General features: G+C 27.7%; 3 protein-coding genes across 5 annotated transcripts; 2 read left to right on the plus strand and 1 right to left on the minus strand.

Annotated features, from left to right (window-relative positions):
* Window positions 1-839: 839 nt before the first annotated feature.
* Window positions 840-10,965, plus strand: Sl (small wing phospholipase C gamma 1). 3 transcript variants are annotated; one of them, XM_083092533.1, is made up of 20 exons: window positions 840-927; window positions 3,036-3,232; window positions 4,184-4,385; window positions 4,850-4,999; window positions 5,107-5,245; window positions 5,378-5,540; window positions 5,612-5,925; window positions 6,023-6,229; window positions 6,309-6,729; window positions 6,906-7,217; window positions 7,355-7,536; window positions 7,628-7,805; window positions 7,922-7,987; window positions 8,135-8,326; window positions 8,451-8,672; window positions 8,764-8,970; window positions 9,055-9,436; window positions 9,545-9,684; window positions 9,795-10,102; window positions 10,236-10,965. In XM_083092533.1, the coding sequence occupies exons 3-19, from the start codon at window positions 4,211-4,213 to the stop codon at window positions 9,921-9,923; spliced, it is 3,579 nt and encodes a 1,192-aa protein (XP_082948659.1). In that variant the 5' UTR covers window positions 840-927; window positions 3,036-3,232; window positions 4,184-4,210; the 3' UTR covers window positions 9,924-10,102; window positions 10,236-10,965. The 3 variants fall into 3 exon arrangements, with proteins under 3 accessions (XP_082948659.1, XP_082948661.1, XP_082948660.1); XM_083092535.1 differs by having other exon boundaries at window positions 8,165-8,326; XM_083092534.1 differs by lacking the exons at window positions 840-927; window positions 3,036-3,232 and adding an exon at window positions 3,244-3,500.
* A 1,084-nt stretch (window positions 10,966-12,049) lies between these two features.
* Fer2lch (ferritin 2 light chain) lies at window positions 12,050-14,035 on the minus strand. The gene is made up of 4 exons (XM_083092537.1): window positions 13,873-14,035; window positions 13,111-13,212; window positions 12,581-12,858; window positions 12,050-12,492 (listed from the first exon to the last, which is right to left on the minus strand). The coding sequence occupies exons 2-4, from the start codon at window positions 13,205-13,207 to the stop codon at window positions 12,202-12,204; spliced, it is 666 nt and encodes a 221-aa protein (XP_082948663.1). The 5' UTR covers window positions 13,208-13,212; window positions 13,873-14,035; the 3' UTR covers window positions 12,050-12,201.
* Window positions 14,036-14,216: 181 nt separating this feature from the next.
* Window positions 14,217-18,647, plus strand: Fer1hch (ferritin 1 heavy chain). The gene is made up of 5 exons (XM_083092536.1): window positions 14,217-14,521; window positions 17,439-17,557; window positions 17,672-17,833; window positions 17,948-18,115; window positions 18,197-18,647. Exons 1-5 carry the CDS (start codon window positions 14,452-14,454, stop codon window positions 18,350-18,352), a joined length of 675 nt encoding a protein of 224 aa, XP_082948662.1. The 5' UTR covers window positions 14,217-14,451; the 3' UTR covers window positions 18,353-18,647.
* Window positions 18,648-19,050: the final 403 nt, after the last annotated feature.

Raw genomic sequence — 19,050 nt, forward strand, 5'->3', positions numbered from 1 at the left:
TCTTGTCAAAAAAAGCATTTTTCTTTTTTTTTTAATAAAATTTCTGGAAACGCATTATTATCTTATTTTTTAATATGTCAATTCATTGCTAATTCTTCGTGTTTTCAAAAATTTTGATAATTTTATTCTATGTATAATATTTATATTTAGTCAAATATATTTATATTTTTATAATAAAACATTTGAAGAAATTTTATTTGAATTTTATTTGAAGTGACATAAATAAAACAAATGAATATAAATATTAAATTTATAGCAAAGAATTAAAACTTTCGTGCGAAGAATTATCTGCACAAAGAATCAAGAAACTGCAAATGCACACATTAACAGATAAGATATTTAAAAAACAACCCATTTTTTCGTAAAATCCTTCATAAATGTTGCCAAAAGAGCAAATTATTTTTTGACAAGGAATATAATAATCTCGTACCTATACAAAGCATATTATATTTTTTATATGTTTAAGGTTATTTTGCAAGGTATGTTTATTAAAATTGTGAGAAAAATAGTTATAAATACAAAGAATTAACTTTTTTTATTATATTTTTGGGACTAAAGGTTACGCAGGAGAACGCTGACGTTTTGATAATTCTGAAATACGTAGTGTATGTTATCGGTCAGCTGATTCATCTGTTCTGCCTCAGTTTCGAAGGACAGAAACTGATAGATCACAGTCTTCAAACGCGCGACACAATGTAAGACAAAAGATTTTTACAATAATGATTATAACATTACAGTTACTTATCGTTAATTTAGAGTACTATAGTTTAATAAATCATTGAAACATATTACAGCTATAACAGTCCTTGGTACAAAACACCTGCGAAATCTCAAAAGATGCTTCTATTCGTGATGCGGAAGAGTCTCCAACCGATTTTCTTGAGTGCTGGCAAAATTTACATTTTCTCGCTGGAGAACTTTACTTCGGTAAAGCTTTATGTAATAAACTTTACAAGATTAGAACGCAACAATCTCGTAAGGCAACTTTAGTAATACGAGTTCTTGTTTTAAAGATCGTGCAAACTTCGATGTCATACTTTACGGTGCTCTCGTCTTTGGAATAATTAAGCAAGGATCAATATCTATGACTTATATTCATGGTTTACTCTTATATTCATCTTATCTACGATCTTAAAATGCTACACAATCATTCCATAATTAGAATCTTAAGATCACATTTAAGATGATTTTAAATATAAGAATAGACTATGAATATAGTGTATTAATCATGCATCCAGTCATATGATATCATTTAATTCTTCTGTGATGATACAAGTTTATTATCTACGCGTGAATAACATTTAATGTTATAATGATTATAACTTGCTTATCTCAATATACATTAATTCTTGAAGTCAAACAAAACAAAAGTTTTATGAGGAAATATTTATGATCCTAAAATGTTCTATGTAACAATACAAGATACAAATTATCGCAAAGGAAATGCGATATAATTTCTCTTTTACGAGACCATCTATAGTGTGTGCTAAAAGTGATATCTATTTATCTTCTTTATTGACGTCATCAAAGATAAAAACATCAACTTGAAATTAATTAAATAAATACTTAAATTAATAATTAAATAAAAAACACAAAAATTATTTTGAGAAAAAAGATTTTAGCAAAAAAATTTTAACTAACATTTTAAAAATTGGAGAGTTATTTGTAACAAAATATAAACTTTTTTTTTGCTATTTATTCCTAGGAAAAATTAAATAAATACACATTTGACAGATGATACGTTTTCATGGATATTGTAATTCGTTCTGCGTGGAAAAAACTTGCTAAATAACATGCTTTTCAATGGGGTACCTCTCATATTATATTTAGTATCGAGGGAGTGAATGTATCGTTATAGCTTCTGCTTATAATATCTATATGTCACTCATTGTGACGTTCGCAATTGCTATGTGAGGACGTAAGAATATATACTATAGTATTTGTATTTTATATGATATATACATATATATGTGTATGTTTGAAATCTTGATATCATACCTTGTGTTAGACATGTGATGGCGATTTGAAAAAAGATAAAATTTTGGAATTAATCGATTATGCAAGCTTTGATGAAAAGTTATTTGCGAAATACAGATTACGATGATTCGTAAAAAAAGTACATTTAAAAATTCTCTGTAATGAGTTTATCAGACACAATTCTATATAAGTCTAATGACTTGAAAATTTTTGTATTATTATATTTCTCAGATAATTAATAATTTTGGATAGAATTTGAGGAATATAACAAAAATTTTAATATAAGCATTTTTGTCAGGTAGCCAAATTGATTAGATGCTATAGAAATTAGCAATGTGTGTGTTTTCAAAACGTATGTATCGTCGTAAAATCGTTTTATTTGAAATTATATCGATTTCAATTTATTTCAATTAGGTACGATAAACATTTGATTAACATATATTTATATATTTATTTTATATGAAGAATTTTCCAGCAAGAAATATATAAATATAATACTACATAATTAAATATCAAATAACAAAAATTATAAGATTTAAAAAATTTTTTATATTTTAATTGCGTGATATTATATCTATCTGTACTTTCTTGCTGAAAAGCTCCTATGAATAATGTGATTTAATCATAAAAAAAATGTGTGTGTGTGTGTGTGTGTGTGTGTGTGTGTGTGTGTGTAATAGATACTGACACATTCTCTCCCTCTCCCCCCCCCCTCTCTCTCTTCCCCCCTTCTCCTTACATTATTCTAGAAAATCGGAATTCAGAATTAGAAAGAGATATGTATATTCTTGGATGGATCTTTGTCTCTTTTTACATTATACCATCTGAACTAAAAACATTTCTCTTATTTCATTTATAAATTTAAAAGAAAATAAAATTGGAAATGGTTGTGAGTTATTTATTTTCAATTCGTAAAGTATACACATACATATGAAATCATGTTTTTTTACCATAATATTAAAATAGGACCAATCAATGAAGCTCTGACAAAGATAACGATCCATCCAGCATGCGTGTATCCTTTTCTACGACTCAGGTCATTCTCCCTCCTTTGACAGCTCACACTTCGGTACATCTTCCATATGTCTCTACAGTCAAAGATGTCGAATGTATGCGAAACGTAACATCACCTCGCAGTCCTCGCACCGGAAATAATCCATGTAAACGCGAATTGCAAACTATACCTACACATGATAAATGCAACATATTTTTTATCGCATAATATCATCAATACAGCGTATCATTTCGGAGACAGGTATGATATATCTTTAAACATCGTAAGACGTCGCGACGGGGGTAATAAAAATGATCATGCGTTGAAAAAATTAATGGCACGATGCGTTTGCGGGATTGAGTTTTGAAATTGACACTTTTGGAGAGACGAGAAATCTCTCGAAATATATGCCTACATAAGTTATCAGTTGTCATTGTAATTATTCCATGTCCCGATTACGTTTTTTCACGAAAAATAATCTTGACTTTTCGTAGGATATCTTTTACTAGGTTATGTTTACATTGCAAAGGTTAGGAAAAAATATTTGAACTTGTTGAAGAAAATGCAAATTTAATTTTGATACAATTGATGCGAAAATATAGCGAAAAATAATTATCATAAAAATAATTATAAAAATAATTATAAAAAATAATTATAAATGATTATTCAGCTTGAAAATACTGTACAGAAATAAATACATATGGTGCATATATAAACTAAAATATATATTTTTTAGTTTCATATATTTTTAAAATGCACATAAAGAAAAAAAAACAATTGAAAAATGTGTTTGCTGTACATTATATATAGAAATATTATAAATATTCATGTACTTTATAAATATTCAAAATTACATAGGAATACTTCATAAATATTTAAATTTACACATAAGAATACTTTATAAATATTCATGTACTTTATAAATACATTACAAATATTATTTTGTATAAATTGTTCAAAATATTTTAAACAAGATAAAGAAAACTTATGTTATTTCTATATGTGTTCTATTTTGTATATAATAATAAAAAGCTTTGCAGCGAATTCTGAATATTATTGTATTTAGTACACTTTTATAAGTTATATGAAACATCATTTTTTAAACTATAATATTTCAGAGTTCTGTATATAAGTTTTATACAATTAATTTCAAAGTTAAGCACAATGTGAAAGTAAAATTGTTCCAAATTCAATAACTTATATATTTTGCAGAGTGTAAATATATGTAATATTACAAAAATGAATGGAATTATACCTGAAATGGAACAAATTATTAGTCAACTCGAGAGAGGTACTGTAGTTACCAAATTCTTTCCAAGGAAGCGACCAGAAAAGAAAACTCTTATGATACGAAGAGAAACTAGACAAATTGTTTGGTCAAGAAGTGCAACATTTAGACCTTTTGATGGTTCAGGTAAGATTTTACTTATATCCATAAATCTGTAAATGTGAATTGATCTAATATTTCAGATATATATTTTTTGTATACTTATATTTGCAAATATATAACTAGAAATAAATTTTTGCAATAAAATTGAGATGAATATTGAAAACAAAAGTACATGTAAATCTGAAGTGTGAAATAAAGACTCTTGCATGTTTATGTGGATAAATTTATAAAAATAATTAATTTATATATAATATGTTATATATAATATTATATATAGATCTTATCCAATAAGCTTTAAGCAATTAAAATGAATTTTAAATTTACATTACATTTTAAATTACATTTAGGTCTTTTATATTAATACATATTTTCTTCTTTTTATTTTTATCTAAAATATATGCATTGTTATTATTGATAGATAATATTTACTAAAATTATCATAGATATTCCACATTTGCAGCATATTTATTTTAGATATTTATTTACAGTGGAAATAAGAGAAGTCAAAGAAGTTAGAATAGGTAAACAATCTAAAGATTTTGAAAAATGGCCTGAGGATGCTAAGAGAATTGAAAATTTAAGGTGCTTTGTTGTGTATTATGGATCAGAATTTAGACTAAAAACTCTTTCTATATCTGGTAAATATATATAAATCTATTACTGTGTTTATTATAAATGTTAATTATTTTTATATACACAAATATATAGTATTTAATACTCAAGATATTATTTATACTTATCTCAGCTCTTAGTGAAAAAGAATGTGAACTATGGATTAAGGGATTGCGTTACTTGGTACAAGACACTATAAATGCACCATATCCTTTACAAGTTGAGAGATGGCTTAGAAAAGAATTTTATACAATGGAAAATTCCCGCGAAACGTAAATATTCTTAATAGAATTTATTTTGTGTGTGTGTGAATAAAAAATTATATAATTATGTATATTTGTAATATCATATATGTATTATTAATTACATCACTTTGATTTTTTTTTACTTATGCTGGATAACAGGGTCACATTGAAGGATGTGAAAGCATTTTTGCCTAGAGTTAATTGCAAAATTGCAACAAATAGGCTCAGGGAATTATTTCAAGAAGTAGACACGAGAAATCGAAACGAACTTGGATTCGACGATTTTGTTATCTTGTATCATAAATTAATGTTTGATCAGAATGTATGTCTTATTATTTTATTATATAAACATTACAAGTTTACATCGTTTATCATCATAAATATCTTTTGCAGAATCTTGCAGATTGGCACAAACTGTTGAATTATTCCCAAATTGAACCAACTGTCACACTTCAAGAATTTCAGAACTTTTTATTAACTGAACAGCAAGATAGTTTGGGAAATAACGAATTAGAGATATCCCGTTTTATTAGAGAATATTTACAAGATCCTCAAAGGGACATACAAGAACCATATTTTACTTTCTCAGAGTTTGTAGATTTCTTATTTTCTAAGCAAAATGATATCTGGAATCAAAAGTTCAACCAAGTTTCTCAAGATATGACTCGACCTCTTGCACATTATTGGATAGCATCATCGCATAACACGTATGTAATCTTTGTATATATATATAAAATGTACATAATTTTTAAAGAAGATTCTATATAATCTTCGACAACATCTTAACTATACATGAATTCATAGATACTTGATGGGAGATCAGATTAGCAGTGAAAGCAGTTGTCAAGCCTATGTGCGTGCGTTAAGAGCAGGATGCAGATGTATAGAGCTTGATTGTTGGGATGGTCCAGATGGAATGCCATTTATATTCCATGGACATACACTCACTACTAAAATTAAATTTTTGGATGTTATTAAAACTATTAAGGAGCATGCTTTTGCTACATCCGAGTAAGTCAAGAAAGAAATTTATTTAAAGTTATTTCTATGTGACTCCATTATCTTCTTTATTAATACATTATTTATTCAGGTATCCTGTTATTTTATCTATTGAGGATAACTGTACTTTACCGCAACAACGTAAAATGGCTATGAGTATGCAAGAGGTCTTTGGTGATATGCTGTTAGTTCAACCTGTTGACAAAAATGAAACTTATTTACCTTCCCCATATGCAATGCGCAGAAAAATTTTATTAAAACACAAGAAGCTTCCCGACGGTGTCGACGAATCTTCGTTTCTTGTTCGAAATGACGAAAGTAGACAAGAGATGGATCTTAGAAATACTGTAAAAAATGGAATCCTTTATTTGGAAGATCCTATTGATAAAGAATGGAATCCTCATTTTTTTTTGTTGACACAACAAAAGTTATTTTATACAGACACATTTTCAAGAGTACAAGAAACGGAACATGATGATGATGAAGAAAGTGGTATTCGGAGGTCGTCAGATGTACGATATATTCATAGATATAAAACATTATAAATATAATTATAATTTATAAATATAATAATTTTTATTGCATTAATGCAATACATGAATTATATATATTATATAAGCATAATTATAAGGTAAAATTAAAATAATATTAAAAGGCATTAAAATGTAATATTTAATTTTTAAAAAAGGGCGCACCGAATGACGAATTGCACTTTGGCGAAAAATGGTTTCATGGAAAATTAGCAAGAGGAAGAGAGGAGGCTGAAGAATTATTACGACACTATTCCTATCTCGGAGATGGTACTTTTCTCGTGCGACAATGTGTTACATTTGTAGGTGATTATTGTTTATCATTTTGGCGTAAAGGAAAAGTGAATCATTGTCGCATCAAGCTGAAACAAGAAATGGGTCAAACACAATATTACCTTATTGATACCAATTGTTTTGATAGCTTATATAGTTTAATCACTCATTATCGTAATCATCCACTTAGGAGCCAAGTAAGTATATCAAGAAATTAAATATATATTATAAAAAAAGTATTTTAAACTTATTAGATTGAGAATAAAAATATTTATTTTTTAAAATAAAATTGATAATAAATCTTTGTTTCTCTCTTTTTTCCTCTGATATATAGGAATTTTTAATCACGCTGCAAGAACCGGTTCCCCAACCAAATAAACATGAAGAAAAAGAATGGTGGCATCCTGAATGCACTCGAATTGCAGCGGAAGAGATGTTAAAGCGTATACCTACAGATGGTGCATTCTTAGTAAGACCTAGTGAAAGAGAAAGTAATTGCTATGCAATTTCATTTAGGTATGTTTTCTTAAAATACCATGTATAGTTTATAATTTGCTATATTAATTTTTAATTCTAATTATATTTTAATTATATTGTATTGTTATAGAGCAGAAAAGAAAATAAAACATTGTAAAATAAAACTTGAAGGCAGGCTCTATACCACTGGAACTGTACAGTTTGAAAGCTTAGTTGAGTTAATCAATTATTACGAACGACGTCCATTGTATAAAAAGATTAAATTGAGCTATCCTGTTAATCAAGATATTATCAGAAGAATGGGATTGGTATGCAAATAATTTTGTAGTTTTCTTTCTTTTTTTTAAGACATAAGCAAAAAATTTATCTAAATATTAAAAGTATATAAAGAGTACATTAATTATTTCTTTTCTTTTTCATTTAGGATAACGATGATGGATCTGTTTATGGCATCCCAGGTTATATGGATCCTACAAGTTTTACATCAAAAGTAAGTACAAGATCATAAATTATTAAATAAAAAAAATTATTGAATTTGTGTGTGTATATGTATATGTATATAATATGTAAATATTTAGTTATTTCATAATAGCCATATAATTTTAATAAGATAAATTGAATTATTTTGTGTATAAAGATTACAGTTAAGGCTATTTATGATTATAAGGCTAAAAGAGAGGATGAATTGACATTAGTGAAGCATGCTATAATTACTAATGTCAATGTGCAACGTGGAGGATGGTGGAGGGGTGATTATGGTGGTAAAAAACAACATTGGTTTCCTGCTAATTATGTGGAAGAAATCGATGAACAAGAAAATCAAGGAGATGTAAGTTCCGAATTTTATATTTGATATTATGTATATGAAATAGCAAAGGCTCTAATGACATAAAATTCCCTATATGTATATTGTATCATATATATTTTGTTTAATACAAGAATATTTTTTTTAGTCCACAGATTCCATGATGCTTGGTAGTTTGCAAAAAGGTTCATTAGATATCATGGGTGCTGTAGTAGAACTAACAGTCGGGGAGAGACTAGGTTTGGAATGGATTTTAAGGATACAAAATCCTAGTATGTGTTCAGTATTCGAAGTCGCTACACCGTCGAAAGATACCGCGTTAGAATGGATGTCAAGTATCAAAGAGACTGCACAAAATGCAAGTGTTAGGGTATGTAATAACTTATATAACTTATAAAATTTAGATATTATTATAAATGGGTATGTACATTTCATGCATATTATTTATTTATTTATTTTAGGAAAGTCAGCATAAAGAAATGGAGAGAGCATGGAGAATAGCCAAGGAAATGTCTAATCTTATAGTATACTGTAGATCAGTTGCATTTAACATAGAACGAATAAGAACTAAGGGATTTACATTCAATGAAATGAGTAGCTTCCCGGAAACAAAGGCTGAAAAATTAATGTGTCAACAAGAAAATAAATTTTTTATAAAGTATCATCAGGTATACAAATAGATGAAATGAATGTCGAAACATGTGAATGAGAATGAGAATAGATTATTAAAAAACAAATTATTTGTTTTATAGATTCAATTTAGCAGAGTTTATCCAAAGGGTCAACGTATTGATTCATCTAATTATAATCCTGTACCAATGTGGAATGCTGGTTGTCAGATGGTAGCTCTGAATTATCAGACTGGAGACAAATCAATGCAATTGAATCAAGCTAAATTTAAAGAGAATGGCAATTGTGGTTATTTATTGAAACCAGAATTCATGTTTAGACAAGACTTTAATCCATATGATAAAAATACATTGTATGGAGTTGAATCACTTAAAATCTGCTTGAAAGTTATTGGAGCTAGACATTTAATGAAATCAGGAAGAGGCACTGCCAGTCCATCCGTTGAAGTCGAAATTATTGGTGCAGATTTTGACTCTGGAACAAAATTAACAACAAAGACAATACGTAAATATATTTTATTATCTTGAATTGTCATTTTATTAGATGATATGGTAATTTTATTAATATAATATATTAATACAATTACAAAAAATATAATTCTTAAACTTGCAGCGGATAACGGATTTAATCCAATGTGGAATGAAACATGTGAATTTGAGATATTTAATCCATATTTTGCTCTTATACGATTTTTAGTACAAGATGAAGATATGTTTGGTGATAGTAATATCATAGGACAAGCTACTTATCCAGTGAGTACTTTATTAATTGTATTAAAAGTATTTATGTTTAGTATCAAATAGGGTATTTTTGTTTGATCTTTGTCTCAATTAAGAAAAAATTAATGTTCTAATTTTTTTAGGTGCGTTGTTTAAGAACGGGATATAGAAGTGTTCCATTAAAAAACGTATATAGCGAAGATCTTGAGCTTGCTTCTTTATTAGTACATATTAAAATTATAACATCATCAGTAATAAGAAATGCCATCTAAAAAGTTACTTGCTATAATAATCGATAATAATCTATACATTTAAATTAAATCTCTTATTGAGATTTGTTGTTCAGTATAGTCATACATAATGCATAAAATAGATTGGCTAGAAAGGTTAAATCTACATTATAAAATATTCAATTGGTAAAGATTGGTGAAGATACCAAATTAGCATATGTGTAAGTATCTTATACAATTATAGTAAACTTTGCATAATTGCATATGAATCAGTATTAATTTTCCTATAATTCATATGTAGATATATAAGTATTATATTAATCTAAGTATTATATTATCTATATATTATTCCAGATAACAAAGCAAAAACTATCATGAATGATATATGTCACAATATAGTATACAATGGCATAAAATCAACATATGTTAGGTCAAACATATCGTTAGAAGACTGTATATAGTTATATTGAACTTTGACAAGTTAATTCTACAGATTATATAAGAATATTATAAAAATTTATTAGAAATATTTCTATAAATGGAGTCTGAAATAAAGCAGAGAATTGATCATTCTGATGCATTCTCTCATTGAAAAGAGAGACAGACAAAATAAATGATGAAATGAGGAATTAAGAAATTTTTTAATTAAAAAAATGGCTCTAATATAAAGTAGGAAGACAATATGTGCAAACGTGATCTAGAATAGGTAGATTTTATTACTATGATATATGTAGACATTCTGATTGAGCCTATAATGTATTTAATTTTTTTCTATATATGGTGAGGTTTTTTAATAATACATACATACGTACATACATAAATATATATACGTACACACATATATATACATACACAAATATATAAACATACATACATAGATACACACAATTGGTAAAACGTAATGATTTATTATATATATATGTGAGAAATAATTTTCATTACATATCATGTATAATGTGATTGAACAATATTTCTTTATAATAATTTATCAAATTACTATATTTTATACTAGTAATATTAAAATGATGCTTAATATTGATTGGAAAGAATAGTTAAAGAGAAAGTTTAATTGAAACAAAAGAAATGTAATAACACAGCATAAATACAATTATTTCTAGTAATATCATATCATAAATGTGCAATATGATTGCATTTAATATAAAATGAAGTATTATATATTATATTTATTGGTTCTTTAAATGTTGATATTGTAGTGTGCAATAATAGCAAAAAACATATCATATATGCTTGCCTACAATCTGTCAATGGCTGTCAGTAAAATTAACATAAATTTATTCTTATGTAAAGCTAATAGATATTAACACAGAGGTCCGGCGAAATTTAAATTTATTACTAATAGATATATTTTACATGTCTAATTATGCTAGAAATGTGCAAAACTTTAGTCTAAAATGCATAGACATCATTGATGATAAAGAATATCATACAATACTATTGTTACGACGCAATTTACTTTCCTTATAACTGATAAATAATGCTCAATTAATTGAAGTGTCAATTTTTTCGATTATGTGTGATAAGTGAATATTTTTAATATTCTGTCCTTGGCAGAAAACGTCTTCCCTAATAATTGTGCATATATATATATATATATATATATATATATATATATATATATATATATATATATATATATAATTATATATATATATACATTGGTGAACAACAGTGTAAATGTTGTAAATAAATATATATATACAATTTTTTTTTATTTACAATATCTATACTGATATCTACTAATGAATTTTTTCCCGACTGTAGCATACTAGAGCCAATGTTGCAATTCTGTTACATGTTTCGAGATTATAATGCATGTATTATCTTATCTTAATCATTGAGTACATTTTAAAAATATATAGTATTCGTATAATGAATTTAAAAAATACGCGTTCACTGTGCCTGTACTTTGTACTATGAGCGATATTAGATATATCTGTTGAGGACAAATGCACGTAAAAATCTATGATAAGTTTTGTTGATAAGATTTGTTTTGTTACAAACGTAAATTATTAGCATATCGATTTAAATAGTTTCGTATTGGTATTATCGATCATAAACCACTTAGAAAAGGAAATGAGAGAAGAAAAGTACGAGTGTAGATATGTTCGTTATTCTATTATTATGGCATACACACAGAGTATAAGAAATAAATTTCTATATGCGTTTATTTCTTGTATTTTACATAGAAAAGATCTTTAGAGAATGAAAATAAAGATAAAATATAATAACAATAATAATATAATTGAAACATAATGTATATATGTGTTATAAATTGTACCCGTATACAATTATTATTTTTTTACAAAGTTTTTTTAAGATATTCGTCAAACAAAAATACAGAGACGGATGGATCACGGTCACTCAACAAATTCTTAAAGTCGTTTGAATAACCCGCGAGGTCTCTCACACGTTCGGACAATGATTCCGTGAAATGGTCTTCGATGTAATGAGCGACATCTGCATCCTGCGAGGTATGATGTTGTGCTTGATTATGGATACGTAACGCTTCTTTGGCGAGTTGCTTCTCGCTATCGAGCGCTTTAGCCAAACTATTCATTTCGGTCAGTTCCAAAATTTTACTGTCCTTGACCTGTAAACGACGATAATATCAATAATAATGTCTTCTTTCTTTTTCCTACAAGAACAAGACGAGTGAAAACAAATAGATATATATTTACAGATTTCTTAAAGCGTGGAAGCTGATTGAGGTCCATCCTACCACCACGTTTTGCAATGTATTTGATTAAATCTATCGCGTCTGCCCATGATTGGTCTGAAAGTTTGCGATACAGTCCCTTAAATCCGTCTCGATTCGCTTCATAATTGCCAAAATGTGTAGACATCAGCAGAAATTCAAAACTTGTTTCGATATTAGCATTTACATATGATTGCAAGTCAGCCTGAAGCGTATCGATAGCTCCATATTGAGCATTACAATTTAATGTTAATCCACCATCTAAAAGCATCAAAGAGAATACATTTTTCTCAAAATCACATAAACACATAATTTCATTGAAGAATTAAAATAGTCAATTTTTTATAGAATAGAATATAGTCAATTTTATATATATATAATCATACATTTTTATATCAGAAAGTTATAGAAGCGATAAAATGATTCCATTCAAAATGACATAGCTTTTTAAAATTATTAAATCTTTTTAATATTAAATTTTTGTGAAGAATTAATGGTAGTATCTCCACATACTTTTAGGATTAGTGCTGCAAGCATTCTCAACATCGCTGTAACAGTATTCTGCAGAGGCAGCCAGCAGAAAGATAGAAAAGATTCCCAAGAACAACATCTTTGCTAAAATTTACACAAAAATAAATATCTACTGGACACACATATAGATCTGTAAAATGTTTCATGTTCCTAAATTAGCTATAGATTAGCCTGCATATCTCGCGTAGACATTAAGAATCGATAAAAAAATTTTCAATTTTAAGAATATTACAATCAACTTTTCTTGCTTCGAATTTATCTCGCCTTATAAAAAGTACCTACCAATTACATAAATACGATAATAAAAAGTATATAAATACGGTAATAAAAGTTTTTATTTACGACGATGTTTTGAAGTCGGAACAAAAAAACAAATACACGATAGATTTGTTCTTTTTTCTAAACTAGAATAAAATTAAATGGGATAAATATACAAGTTTGAAAGAAAGGAATAACGAGAAGCGCCAAAAATTTAACTAAAATGTATAAATTAATGCATATATAATCATAATCTTGTCAGACGCAAATCAAAGGAATTCGAAAAGTAGCGCAATCGAATTCGAGATGATTCGAAGATTGATCGCGAGATAACAATCAACGATCTCTTCGAAGAGCTACGCATTTTATGCGCATGATCGTTCGAACGACGAACTTTATGGTACTTAACAAAGTGCGTAGTATCTGTGACTCATGCACAAAAAAAAACGCCCTCGCGGACGATATGATATTCTTTTATTTACGTACGTGTGAGGAAGTAGTATTATCGGAGTAGATTCTCTGGAATAATTTTTCTCTTTCTCTCTCTCTCTCGCCAAGATCGGTCCGCAACAGCTGATGGGAAGTAACGTGAATACTCTCGCTTCGACGTTATCCCAACAATGAACGTTGCCACCGTAGCACAGCGCTTTTCACTCAGTCATAGTCAGCTGATAGGAGGAGGGGTAGAGCGGCACCGCGCAGGCCCAGCAGCTGCGCGCGCCGCGCGTTTGACAGGCGAGACGGGTGGCGGGAAAGTGAAAGGGAGAGATTCCAAGGGTCTTCTGCTCCTCTCCGCCCCACCCCACCCCATCCTAGCGGTTAAAGTGCGAATGTCGCGCGTCCACGAGACATTGTTAGGTGATCGATGACTGTGTAAGAAGCGTTCAGTCTCTATTATCTAAAAGCTCCGAAAGCAGCCTTCTATACCAGTGCGTATAAAGGTTGCTTCTGAACGAGGCGGACGAGCCATCAGCGTATCCATCCATCCAGCCCGACATTTCGACGTTATTTTCGCTTTTCCGAAATTCACCACATAACCTCTTCGCTCGATTTCGCAATCGAACCATGAAGCTGTTTTGCGTCTTCCTTGTCGCCCTGGCCTGCGTCGGCGGTACGTTCGGAAACGGACTCAAGTGTAAGTTGTTATTTTATTTTCTTGGATTCCCGTCCATCGGACGAGATATTACGGATATCAATTTATAAATACAAATATATAATTTATGCAAGATATATGATTTTCTTTTATATATATTTTCTCTCTCTTTTTCTTTATTTTTTCCTCTCTCTTCTGTAACACGAAGTTTGTTCTTTTTAACTGAATCAGAACGGAATAGTTTTAGTATGAGGTAGATATATGTTTAGAAGTTCGAAGTAAACATAAAGAAAGACGAAAAGTTTAGCTAAAAAGAACAAATCTACGATAAATTTATGGACACGCGGTATTGCGTAGAAACATCGTGACGTCATGTTTGAGAACGTTGACATTCGACACTATTCCATATCTTTTCTCCGCCTCTCCAATATGGAAAACAATTTTCGTTCGATTAAATTACCATTGTGATCTTTCGTTATTTCTGCAACAATTTCGAATTGAGATTAAAAAAAAAGGAATATTATGGGTTTGCATGAAACATTCTCCGTGTTTGCTTCACAGAATAATAGAATGACTACGCATAAAGTAAGCGCGATGGTTTGTTTTGATGGAACAACCTTATCCAAGCTCTTTCAATTGATCAGAGATTGTTACGAATGTTTGTTTCTCATATTAAGACTCTTGGTCTCTATCTCCGCATTTATATTAAAAGTAAAAGGAATGATTTGCGTCGTTCGTCATAAATATTTTACACAAATACGAGTTTCTGTAACGGAAAATTGAAATCTTCCACAATAATTCGATCAGTGCAAATATTTCAATGTTTATTGATGAAATGTTTCCATTTCTAAGACAATATTATTCGCTAAAGCTCTTATCTTTGTATGTGTTATAAAATGTTAATACTGCAATTTTATATTGCCTATTAAGTACACGTTATTAATGAGTCATGCATATTCTTATTAGAATTAGCAGAAAAATTGATAAAAAATAACTATCACAATTTCAAGGATAGTCTTTGTCTCTTTCTGATTCATGATTATTGATGATGTTTGTTACTTTAAAAGCCTTGCGCAATAAACTGGGCAAGTGATGAAATATCTATGACGCATATACATCATAAACTAACTGTATATTAGATTGCACAATGCTGATGTGTCGCATTTAAAATTGCCAAAGCTTAATTGTAGGGACAATATATAAATGTATATAAATGTATTTAATTATGATAGTTAACAATCTTTTTCTAAGTGTTTTTGCAGTAAATTACAGAATGAAGATATATCTTAATAATTAATATAATCCCTCTTGCAGTTGTATCTATTTTTAAAGTCAGTAACAAGTTAATTGCTCTTTTTTGTCGTATGTCTTTGACGTATATCTCAACATAATTTCCAATATTTTACTCATATCAGCACTGTTTTTACATCCAGATCACACAATTTTATCAAGTATTTTTATATCTATATATATATGACCTGAGTCAGTATTTATCATTTTACAAAATAGCGACGTGGATCGAGCTAAATGGCCAGAGAAGATCAGGACATCAACATCATTGTCGTTATCAGTATATGATAAGGACGTGACTGTATGGTCACTTAAGTACGCAGTTATCTGAGCTATGTTCCCTGGTTTATATCAATATGCATACGCGATTATTTCAAATATTATATGGAACTTGTTAAAGCTAATATAAATAGACAATTGATTTTATATGAAAATTTATATAAAAAAAAGTAAAAGAGAGAATAAAATCATATTCTTTTTATTTTATTTTACAATGTATTTATTTAAATGAAGTTTAATCTATTATTTTATATATACGAGGAAAAAAATAAAATATTTTTGTTTGTGCTTTTTGTATAACTGATATAATTTTCAGTTCTCTTATATAATATAATAAATTTATATATATAATTTTTACAAATAATATATATATAATATAACATATTTGTATACGTAAAATGTAAAATTTAATTTAAAAATATCATATTGCAGTGCCATCAATCACTTAGAAAAGATGTTTTTTTATAGATTGTATAAAATAATAAAAGTCAAACATATAATTAATACTTATCATACGTGTATGATATGTCAGATATAAATTAAATCTCTTCATCACTAATTATCTTGTTTTGTTTAAAGATAATTTTAATGAAAAGTTATATAATAACATGTATATTATATTGACAAAATTCTTTCCATTTGTACAATTTTTTTATTCATTTTAAATTCAATAAATTGTTTTTGATTAGTAATTGTTACTCTTGATTAATTATCATATATATATTCATACATATTCTATAATATAATTGTATATAAAAAAGATTTTTTTATTCATTTTAAATTCAATAAATTGTTTTTGATTAGTAATTGTTACTCTTGATTAATTATCATATATATATTCATACATATTCTATAATATAATTGTATATAAAAAAGATTTAATTCATAATATAAATACACACATTTATTTATACATCTAACTAATATCTCACATCAATTTCACATCATGTAAAATAATATTTTATTAACAGTTAATTTTTTAAAAATATCTATTAAAATATAGTTATATTAATGTAACCATTTTAGTAACAATTAATGACTCAAAGCAATTTACATTTTATAAATACATAATCCTACATAATTATATAATTAAATCACATGTAGCAAAAATGTTTACTCCTATAACAGATTTGCCTTTTATCTCACAATTAGTTAAATAATATCTTATCTATGTAGGAAAAGATGCTATCGACATTATAATTGATCAGTCACAAACTGATAAAGTATTTCATTTTCTGATAATATATTGATAAAATAATAAATAATTAAGTAATTTTCTATTGAAAATTGATTATTACACAATATAATGGAAATTTTATCAGAAGCAATAATTGTTATAAACTTTTATTGTATAATCATTAATCAAAATTTTTACTCTATTCCTTTTTAGGTACACTTAAACCTGCCATTGTACCAACATCATGGATAGATATAGTTGATCCATGCGTAAAAGTCATGGAATCTCAAGTCAAAACCGAAATCGCAGCTGCCATGAAATATCTCGCAATGGTACATAAATTCTAATTTATTTATATATTTTAATCTGACATACAACTATTATAACTTATTAAATTAATATAAAAATAATTTATATTACATATATATTTAATATCTTCTTGTTAGGGCGCTCACTTTGCACGAGATACTATAAATCGCCCAGGTTTTAGCAAATTCTTTTTTGAAAGCGCAAGCGAAGAGAGGGAACATGCAATAAAAGTCATTGAATATTTGCTGATGCGTGGGCAACTTACAAGTGATGTTAGTAAACTCCTCAAGTTTCCTGTGGTGAGTGTTTTTTTGTGGCCATTACACATTTTAAGACAATTGAATGTAAATTATAAAGAGATAAATTTCAGATAAAATAGATTTTAATTAATATATATAAATAATATGTTACAGATTTTAAATAACAATGATACAAATATTCGTCAAGAGTGGGACAATGCAGAAGAAGCTCTCAGTGATGCTTTGAAATTAGAAGCTGAAGTTACACGTAGCATTCGTAACATAATCATAACTTGCGAGAATCCAAAAGAAACGGAGACATCTTCTTTCAATGATTATCACGTGAGTATTGTGAACAAAGCAGAAAATTGATTTTATAAGAAAAATAATATTCATTATTGATATATCGTGATTTTTTTGTAGTTGGTGGACTACCTCATTACTGACTTCTTGGAGGAGCAACATAAGGGACAACGTGATCTCGCCGGCAAACTCTCAACTTTAGGAAAAATGATGCAAACACACGGACAGTTGGGAGAATTTTTGTTTGATAAAAAACTGTTGAACGGTGAAATCTAAATTTTGATGATTGAAATATGTTCAATTCGAAATATTTTTATAGAAATAGATGTTTATAAAAATTATGATGGCCATATTTAGAATATTGATAATTAATACAATGTAATATTATTGATTTACATTATTGCATTATGCACATTTATTTGTATTTTTGCTATAAAATGTGAATGATTTTTATATAGAATGTTTTTCTAAATATGGTCTATAATATATAAAAATATTTCAAATAAGATATTTGTTAATTCATGATAATACATATTATCCTTGATAAATAAACATTATTTTGAAATGCTCATATCAGCGGTAATTTTTTTATTTGTGTGTAACAACATTTTCTGTGATCAATTTACATCTTAACTGAAAATAACAAATTAATATATAACCTATTTAAAAAGATATAAATCATTAATGAGATATATAACTCGCGAAAAAGTTCTACATGCAGATGACAAGTAGAAAATTCTTTATTAAGTTTATCATTATGTATATTATTTCCTTCTTGGATTTCATTGAAGTCGGACATATCAATATAAATAATTTCGTTAAGCCAATATTAGAAACTACACATTGAAAATTGAAGATTGAAGAGATTAAAGATTGAAATTTGATTGAAAAGGAAAAAATTTTTTATCCTGATTAATCAAATTTCAATTTTGCTGTTTCAAGATATTACATTTATATATAAGTATATTATATAT

The sequence above is a fragment of the Camponotus vicinus genome, unplaced genomic scaffold (genome assembly GCF_025532165.1).
Source record: "Camponotus vicinus isolate PSW18456_S1 unplaced genomic scaffold, iyCamVici1.0 SCAF_2, whole genome shotgun sequence".
Taxonomy (NCBI): domain Eukaryota; kingdom Metazoa; phylum Arthropoda; class Insecta; order Hymenoptera; family Formicidae; genus Camponotus; species Camponotus vicinus.

Excerpts from the sequence above, each read along its gene's own strand:
- Fer2lch (XM_083092537.1), bottom strand. The coding sequence starts at position 13,207 with ATGTTGTTCTTGGGAATCTTTTCTATCTTTCTGCTGGCTGCCTCTGCA. Across the intron at positions 12,859-13,110 it reads TTGCAGCACTAATCCTAAAA|ATGGTGGATTAACATTAAAT; the intron begins GTATGTGGAGAT and ends TGATGCTTTTAG. Across the intron at positions 12,493-12,580 it reads TTCCACGCTTTAAGAAATCT|GTCAAGGACAGTAAAATTTT; the intron begins GTAAATATATAT and ends CGTCGTTTACAG.
- Fer1hch (XM_083092536.1), top strand. The coding sequence starts at position 14,452 with ATGAAGCTGTTTTGCGTCTTCCTTGTCGCCCTGGCCTGCGTCGGCGGT. Across the intron at positions 14,522-17,438 it reads GTTCGGAAACGGACTCAAGT|GTACACTTAAACCTGCCATT; the intron begins GTAAGTTGTTAT and ends ATTCCTTTTTAG. Across the intron at positions 17,834-17,947 it reads AACTCCTCAAGTTTCCTGTG|ATTTTAAATAACAATGATAC; the intron begins GTGAGTGTTTTT and ends AATATGTTACAG.
- Sl (XM_083092533.1), top strand. The coding sequence starts at position 4,211 with ATGAATGGAATTATACCTGAAATGGAACAAATTATTAGTCAACTCGAG. Across the intron at positions 5,000-5,106 it reads AAAAACTCTTTCTATATCTG|CTCTTAGTGAAAAAGAATGT; the intron begins GTAAATATATAT and ends TACTTATCTCAG. Across the intron at positions 8,327-8,450 it reads AACAAGAAAATCAAGGAGAT|TCCACAGATTCCATGATGCT; the intron begins GTAAGTTCCGAA and ends TATTTTTTTTAG.